This window comes from Bos mutus, chromosome 7 (assembly GCF_027580195.1).
Source record: "Bos mutus isolate GX-2022 chromosome 7, NWIPB_WYAK_1.1, whole genome shotgun sequence".
In the NCBI taxonomy this organism is placed as follows: domain Eukaryota; kingdom Metazoa; phylum Chordata; class Mammalia; order Artiodactyla; family Bovidae; genus Bos; species Bos mutus.
In genome coordinates this window covers 25,813,805-25,822,175 of record NC_091623.1, presented here as the reverse complement: position 1 = coordinate 25,822,175, position 8,371 = coordinate 25,813,805, and the positions used below count along the sequence as shown (strand labels likewise).

At 45.5% G+C, this 8,371-nt stretch overlaps 1 protein-coding gene across 14 annotated transcripts in view; it reads left to right on the top strand.

Moving 5' to 3' along the window:
- The first annotated feature begins 1,186 nt into the window (after positions 1–1,186).
- Positions 1,187–8,371, top strand: part of MCTP1 (multiple C2 and transmembrane domain containing 1) — a 572,148-nt gene continuing 564,963 nt past the window's right edge. For 5 of the 14 annotated variants that reach the window (XM_070373142.1, XM_070373137.1, XM_070373149.1 and 2 more), the window contains exon 1: positions 1,191–2,043. In XM_070373142.1, coding sequence (XP_070229243.1) covers positions 1,306–2,043 — 738 coding nt within the window. In that variant the 5' untranslated portion in view covers positions 1,191–1,305. Of the gene's footprint in view, positions 2,044–8,371 lie in introns of all 14 variants that reach the window. The other 9 variants (XM_070373147.1, XM_070373146.1, XM_070373141.1 and 6 more) reach the window with 6 other exon arrangements.

The following is an 8,371-nucleotide window of genomic DNA, read 5'->3' as shown; positions in this document are numbered from 1 at the left end:
AAGCAAATAGAAAAAGAAAAACCTTAAAGCATTGAGTGATACATCCAGGGCATACTGCTAGCTAGCGGAGATTGGAATTAGGCATTATGGTGCCAGGGCTCTTGTGAGTTTCCTAGATTTTGCCGTGCGGAAGGGATCCTACTACTCTCTCAGGAGATTCAGAAGACCCTTGGAGCAGTAGATTTGGGGAGAAACCAAGGCTGCAGGAGCCTTTCTCATTTGCTTTGTAAGTAACGAAAGGAAAACGCACTTGGGTGAAAAGAACAAGATACTCTGCGTTTGGAATGGGATGAGAAGCAGTGCGCATCCTCCACGTCTTGGGACACGGGTAAACTCCCTGCAACTTCAGGACTTGCTTTATTGTCAGACTCCCGGAAACCTCTAGACCCTGATTGCAGGAGAAACTAAGGGCACAAGCAAAGAGCGGGGAGGGGAGGATGGGGATGAAGTCAAGGCAGAAGAAATCAAACTCTGGTCCTGGACCCAGGGCGCGCAGCGGGGCGGAGGCAGCGGCGTTCAGCCTCAGGACTCGGGCGGGTTCACCTCTCGGTGTGGACACTGGCTGCTCCGCAGGAACCAGGGAAGGCGCATGATTTCCATCCTGGCTCTCTTCATCGAACGGACCGAGATGGTCGGAGGGCGCGTCTCGCTGCCGGCCCAGAGCTAGCTGCGTGGGTAGCTAACCGTGGCCGGCTCCCGGGGAGCAAGCTGGCTCGGGTCCCTAACCAACTCCAACCGGCTCTCGCCTCGCTCGCCCTCCCACCCGGGAGCTGGAGGACGGTCCCGGGCGTGCCGAGGACTCCCTGTCGCATGAGTCGCCCGCGCGCCCCGTTCCGAAGCAGCCGCCCCCGCCGCTGACAGGTGCTGCCCTGAGGGCGTCGGCTGCGGGGTCCCCTGGCGCGGCGGCTGGGAGCGCACGACCGAGCGCGCTTTGCTCCCCAAGTCCGGAGCCAGCGAGGAGAGGGGGCCAGGGCGCGGCCTGGGGGCGGGCGGAGGGGGGACTCCAGTGGCCTGGAGCCCCGGCGCTCGGAACCACAAACTTTGCAGCGGCCGCGATCTGGCCGCAGCGACAGCCCATCCCCGTCGGTGCGCGAGGAGGCGGCGCCGGCGCCGCCGGAGTCCCGCGGTGGGAGAACCTCGGCGGCGAGGGCGGCTTGCCCCCGCGCTGGCCCGAAGCCGCCGGTCACTCCCGGCTGGTGCTGCTGCGTCGGCCGCCGCCGCCGCGGGGCTCCGGGAGGAGGCGCAGCCCGAGAGGGCGGAGAAGAAGGAGGAGGAGGAGAGGAGAGGAGGAGCGCGGGGTGGAGGATGGAGCCCCGGGCGGCCGCGGCGGGCTCGCCCGAGCCGGCGGCGGCGGCGGCGTCCTCGTTTCAGGCCCGGCTGTGGAAGAACCTGCAGCTGGGGGTGGGCAAGAGCAAGGGCGGCGGGGCCGCGCGCGCGGGGGGCCCTGAGCGCCGCACTGCGGACACCCCGTCGCCCTCCCCGCCGCCCCCCGGGGGCCGGCGGGATGCCCCGGCTGGCTTGGGTGGCGCGGGCAGCCGGTGGAGCGGCTTCAAGAAACGGAAGCAAGTGCTGGACCGCGTCTTCTCCTCCTCGCAGCCCAATCTGTGCTGCTCGTCGCCGGAGCCTCTGGAGCCCGGCGGCACCGGCCGGGCCGAGCCAGGGTCCACGCTGCGCCGCCGGATCCGCGGGCATCTGCTTCCCGTGGGAAAGGGGCCGGGGGCCGCCACTGCTGCAGCCGCAGCCAGCGCAACGCCTCCCGGCGGACGCTCCCCAGACTCGGCTCCCTCTTCGTCCTCCGCCTCATCCTCGCTGTCCTCCTCGCCCCAGCCGCCCCCGAGGGGGGACCGCGCCCGGGATGAGGGCGCGCGGCGTCGGGGCACCGCGGCGCACTTGTGCCATCAGAAGAGTTCCTCGCTCCCGGGCACCGCCTGCTTGGAGCAGCTGCTGGAGCCGCCGCCGCCGCTGCCGCCTCGCACTGAGCCAGCCCCGAGCCCGGCAGAGCCGCGGACCCCGGAGAAGGGCCCGGAGCGCGGCAGCAGCGGGGTGAGTGACAGGTGGGCGCGGCCCGAGCCGGGCGCGCGGGGCCACGCCTCCAGCGGTGGGCAATCGGGACCCCGGGAGGGGCCGGGTAGGGGTGCTGCGGATCAAACAGTGCGAGGGAAAAGTTCTGACTTGCCCTCTGACTTGACTTTGGACAGAAAGAACAGCTACTGCTAGAAGCTTGTTTGGGTCGCTTTCTCAGCTGCCTATGAAAGTGGACGTATTAAAGGTAGCCCAATAGGAGAGGACCCTGGGGAAGGAAATGGCAACCCACTCCAGCATTGTTGCCTGGGAAATAACATGGACAGAGGAGCCTGGCGGGCCACAGTCCACGGGGTCGCAAAGAGTTGGACACGACTGAGCGACTAAGCACATCACAATAGGAGAGGAATAAAGTTAGACATAAAATGCGTACTTTTTTGGAGAGCCCCTAAAAGGACTGTCTAGCTAAGTCTCATCTTGTCCAAGGAAAAGCAAGCACTCCCAACACACTTGCAGGGAAAATTAGAAATGCGAATAGGCAAACGTGAGGTCATGTCTTGGGGAAACTCTTTAAGCGCAAAAGTCTTCATCTTCCCGCCCTCCCTTCTCAAAACTTCCTGCTGCGAGTGGATCGCTGTCTAACAAGTGGACAGCGTGTCTCTTCCGAGTTAGTCACACGGATGTTCCTATGGCTTTTTCTGTTTTATAGTCATCTAAAGTAGTTGCGTTCAATTTACGCTGCTTTGTACACCATGTTGACTCTTGGGTCAGGCAATAGTCAAGTAAAAATCTGTAAAACGTTCCACTGAGCTGCGGCTTTTACTCCCTCGGTTTTGTAGGGTTTCCTAGAGGCGGTGTACTTTTGTAAATGTTTATCAAATCGTGGTCATGCTAGCAAGTATTTTGAAAGTTGCATTCTGTCAGGGACCTAAAGAACTTTTTTATTCCAATACATTTTATATTGATTCTCATTATCTTGACTCTGATGAGTTAGGTTAGGGATATATACAGTAAAACTTTAATTAGATGAGAAGTTGCATCACAAAAAACATAAGGCCATGCGTTGAAGGGTAAGATATGGGAATAGATGGACTTTCAGTTGAAGTTTTTACAGTTTATTGGCTAGTGTATTAGTGTAATCAGGAAGTAAACCAGAATGCTAGTACGCTTTGTTTCATAAACACAACTGCTTCAATAATCTGATGTTACTGACGCTCTAGAAAATACCTGATGGTTTAGAACAAGGTTCCAGTTACTCTCAGAGGAGGAGGCACAGATTGTATTGACAAAAAGCCTGAATGAACCTACCTTTCCTTTTTGTCTTGAAAGAGAATTGAATAGAACTCCTAATTCTGGCTCCAAAATGAGGTGGTTTTACAAAGATGCTTTAAATTCAGTGTTGATGAATACTATATATTTTAAAATTATTTATTTTTGAGTATGTACGTAATCGTAATGTATAAGAATTTTAGAGCTGGTATACTTGTTTACATTTGTTTTTATTAACTTTTATGATCAAAACATTTTAAAAGACACCATATTTCTGCAAGTGTTAACTTACTAAATAATTTTGCAGTTCAGTGAATTGCAAGATATTTTCATAACAATAGAAAGAATTAATCTCTATATTCATTTTTATCAAAACGTTTTCAGATGCTATCAACCTTTATTTGAAAAATACTGCTATTTAAATATGAACATTCTATACAAAAGACCAAAAAACCTATTTGAGAGAATATGAAGCAAACATTATTACCTGTGTCTTCATTAATATTCTGGGCACTTGCATGATATAATCCTCACAACTGCCCTACATGATAGAAGTTCTTGCTATTTTATATGTTAGGAAATCAATGCTCAAAGAAATTAAAGAATCTTTCCAAGGTCACATTGTTAACATATGACAGAAAGAAGTTTTGTCATTCTCTAAAATGTTTTTCCATCATGACAGCTACGCTTGACCACTTTTAGAACTTTGTATGTCTCTGAGATAACTTCAGTCCTATTGATTAATACTTGTAAGTTAGCCTATTAATACATTCCAGTTTCCTAGAATCTGTTCTGTGATTGATTAGCTGAATTAATTTGTTCTTTGTTCTCGGTAATGCATCGTTGCGTATCTTTTATATCACATTTACAAATGACATTATTGATCATACCATTTATAGTTCTAAAGAAGCTTTTCATTATAAAGAACCAGAATGTCAGTGAAGTCATAGGAGGAATACAAAGGCTAAACCATCTTTCAAAGAGTAGGTGATAGATGGAGTGTAGACAGGAAAATAGGCCCTGAGGCTTAATTGTTGATTCGCTGCATCTGCTGCTTATGAAACCTTGTGCCCTGAGAAGTGGACAGTTTTCTGTTACGAGTCCCACATCCAGTTTTTAGCAGCATTCTTTCACTAATGCACAGAGAGGATTCCTCAGTCTCCTAAATGCCTCTTTGCCCAACTCTAGGAACCTGGCTCACCCCTCTGGAGAGAAGGAAGTAATGGAGCTGGAACCTGGGGCTGGACGAGGACTCCTTAAGGTGTCCAGGAGTAGGTGTAACTCTGCAGCACCCTCCGGGGCCTCCAGCCCGACTCAGGGATCTTTCCTTTCTCTCCCTGCACCTCCTCACTGAAGACACTTGGGCATGGGGAGGGAGCTTGTCGCACATGTAGATTTCAGTTTTATTCACAGTTCATAAGCACAGATGGGAACACATAAAAGACAAGATGCTAAAAGCCTTAAATCCATCTTCAGATTGCCTAGAGAAAAAGCCCTTTCTCTCAAAAAAAGGAAATTCATTGCAAAAGAAAGCAGGTTACTCAAATTTTCTCTTGTCCTCTGCTTGCTCCTGGCATTAGCCATGTTCTGCAACACTCTCCCCACCTCTCCACCCCTTAGCCCAGCACGAGGCCCCAACAACATATGTGCGCATACACTGAGACTGGGTGGAGATACGGTGCAAAAGCAAAAAAATCATTTTGGACTGCTTGGGAAAGAGATTTGGAAGTCTCTGCTGTATAATTATTACAACTGAATAAACCAGTCTACCTCCCTTGCCCCTGCCAGCCTACTTGCTATTGTGTGTGTGTTTTTTTTCAGTCAAATATACCTTTGAAACAGTTTAGCAGACTTAATAATGCCTTGCTGTTGGGGCATGTGCATTATTTAAAAGGTTCTGCTTTGAAAAAAAAGAAAAAAGAAACCCCTTTTTTCCCACTGATTCTAGTTCACGTGCTGGGCCATATTGTCATACCAGATGCATTTCATTTTCTGCAACACAGTTGGGAAAGATGCTTTCTCAATTTGTGTGCATATCAAAAATGTGCCAATTTTATGTATTCTGTCTTGATGAGTTACTAAAATTATACTTTGCTGGAATCAGAAAGTCCGTTAAAGAGTGAGGCATGAATATGTTGCATTTTTTAAGTGTTTTAACAAAAGTTTGCAGTGTTTATGAATGCTAATCCTTTATTTTTTTCAAATTCATTTTGTTAAAATTGCTTTCATAGAGGAGTAAAAATTATTTTGAAAAAAGTGAGTAAAATATTCAGGGTATGAAATGTTTCAGGATAGGAATGTTTCAAAACACAGTAGGAAGAATATCCGTTCCTTGTGATAAAGTTTCTAAATTACATAGGAAAGCTCCAATAAAAAGTGGAAGGTACTTTCTAAGATTAAGTCTAGACATGAAGTAAATCTGGCTTTATTAATTATTTGATCTTTTAAAGAAAGTCTGTATCAAAAAGTTTAAAAAATGTGGTTTGTGTAATTTTTGCTATCTATTTTTCAGGTGTCTTTAATCTTACTTAAAATAGCATGACTTAGAAGGAAATGGCAACCCTCTCCAGTGTTCTTGCCTGGAGAATCCCAGGGACAGGGGAGCCTGGTGGGCTGCCGTCTATGGGGTCACACAGAGTCGGACACGACTGAAGTGACTTAGCAGCAGCAGACTTGGGGAAGGCACAAATTTTAAAAAGTAATGTAAATAATTAAAACTACTAAAATCCCCCTAATAATCTAAAAAATAAGCTCCTAGAAGGAGTGTTAGAAACTTTTCCAAAGCTTTTTCAAAGTGAAAGAGTGAGGGTGAGATCTCAGGACATTTGGGAGCAGGATGTACAGTTCAATGTGTGATTGCATTCTTAAAAAATATTGGCATCATCAGGTTATTCCAGAGAAAGGGCTAGATGGAAGGATAGCTTTGCTCTGGAGCGGAATTGTTTCCTATAACCTTCAATATCAGGTGTATCTGGTGAATTTGTGTAGAGCTATGGATCTTGTGGGCTTCCCTGATGCCTCAGAAGGTGAAGAATTTGCCTACAATGCAGAAGACCAGGGTTTGATCCCTGGGTTGGAAAGATCCCTGGGAGAAAGGAATCCTATCCACTCCAGTATTCTTGCTTAGAGAATCCCATGGACAGGCTGGTGCATGGGGGTTGCCAAGAGTCTGAAATGTCTGAGTGACTAACACACACACATACATATACAAGGATCTTGTATTTATAAATGCAAGTGTTATCAGGTATATGTTAATTGAGATGGGCTTGAAACCTGTCTCAATAAAGACTAGCAGTTGAGTGCTGTAATTATTTTTGAATGGTTTATTAAAGTTTGGCCGCTGCCACCATTGCAAGTAAATGGGGCTGAAAAAAATCAACAGGGGCGTTGCTGGTCCTTTGATGTAAATTATTTTCCCTGCAGTGGTGGCAAAAGTAGCCTAAAATTAACCCAGGCAGTACTGGTGACATCACAGCTTCTTTAAATAGTAATGAAAAAATCTTATATAACTTTTGGCAAATATGTGCACACTATCATGAAAAAGTGAATAAATACTTTGAGGGATAAAGTAGGAGTAACAGGTTCGTAAAGAAAATAGGACAAATATTCCCTCTTGTTTTCTGTTGCTCCATCGTTTGGAAATAGGGGATGATTTCACAAAATTAAAGGTTAATAATATATATTTGGCACAAGGAAACATGTAGTATGATTTTTTTCACTTATATCGATTATCAAAATGTTTGCCAACTCTAGACTGATGATGAGTAAAGAGTATGTGTAGATAACATTGGAAGCGTTGATAAAATCTGCAGATTCAGAAGTTAGGATAATGGATTTTTAAGTTAAATCATAGTTATTTACAGCTTTATAGCAGACATCAGTTTTAGAGTAGCAGAAATTAATTTTTTGAAATGTAAAATTTTTTGCTTTGACTTATTAATTTTCCTGGAAAACTTACTAAAAACTATATATTTCCCTGCCTCAATAAACCAAATATCCTAAATAAAACTTTTTCTTGATATCTGAGGGCCATTGTTTGAATACTGGCTTTTTGGGGGGAGGGGGTTGTTTTTGTGAATGAAATAGATACTGTTTTAACTTGCTTTAGGTAATCTTGCTTATTTCCATGAAAATCCAGTGCAAAGCATACCTATTTATGATAAGCTTATCTTCCTATAAAGTTCCTCAAGTAATTTTTTTTCACTTGTCAAATAAACTTTACTGTCTTTATTTGTGGATTTTATTGCTACCATTTAAACTATTATATTTTTGCCTGCATGGTGAGGTTTATGCGCTATCTTGATGTCTTTGTCATTATCAACTTTTTCTTCTAGTTTACATTGTTTTTTATAAGTCAGGTGTGAAAAGTAATTACTAAACCTTAACAATTCAAGATTGTATGCAAATATATTTCTCCCTCCAATGTATACCAGTTTCTTAGAATTTTTTTTTTTAGCAAAATAGCAGGCCACAATTTCCCCAGTGTCTCCAAATATTCATATTCAATATTAGTCTGAATGCAAGCAGCATGAAAACTTCATTTTCATTATAATGAGATTTAAAAGTCTCACATATTATGTTCTTGAGAGAACAATTTTCCTATGAAATCTCTTTTGAGATGTTTTACATCAGCCTTATTTCCCATTCTTTTTGGCCCTAGCCAATCTGGAAAATTATGGCACATGATAGATGGGACTCTGGACATTTTAGGATCAAGGCAAGCCTCCTAATCCTACAGATTTTATTTAGAGAGGCCCCTTCTGTATTAGCAATCGCACCTTATTTTGCACTGCTGGAATAGAATTTGGCAAGCCTTAGGACAGTGGACCTATGGAATCAACATTGTAAAATGGATTACCGTTTTATACTGTTATTTATACCATTACCATTTATTACCATTTTAAACCGTTGCTGAATGAATGAAGGGATGAATGGATGGGCTGGAGCTGTTCAGAGATAAGTTCTCTTGGAGAAGTTTCAAAATCACTTTTGTGTTGTAGAAAGATGTTCTTCTTGCCTTCTTGTTTCCAAGTCCTTTTATGGCTGGCAAACGTATTTGACACTCTCCTCTTCTCTCAGC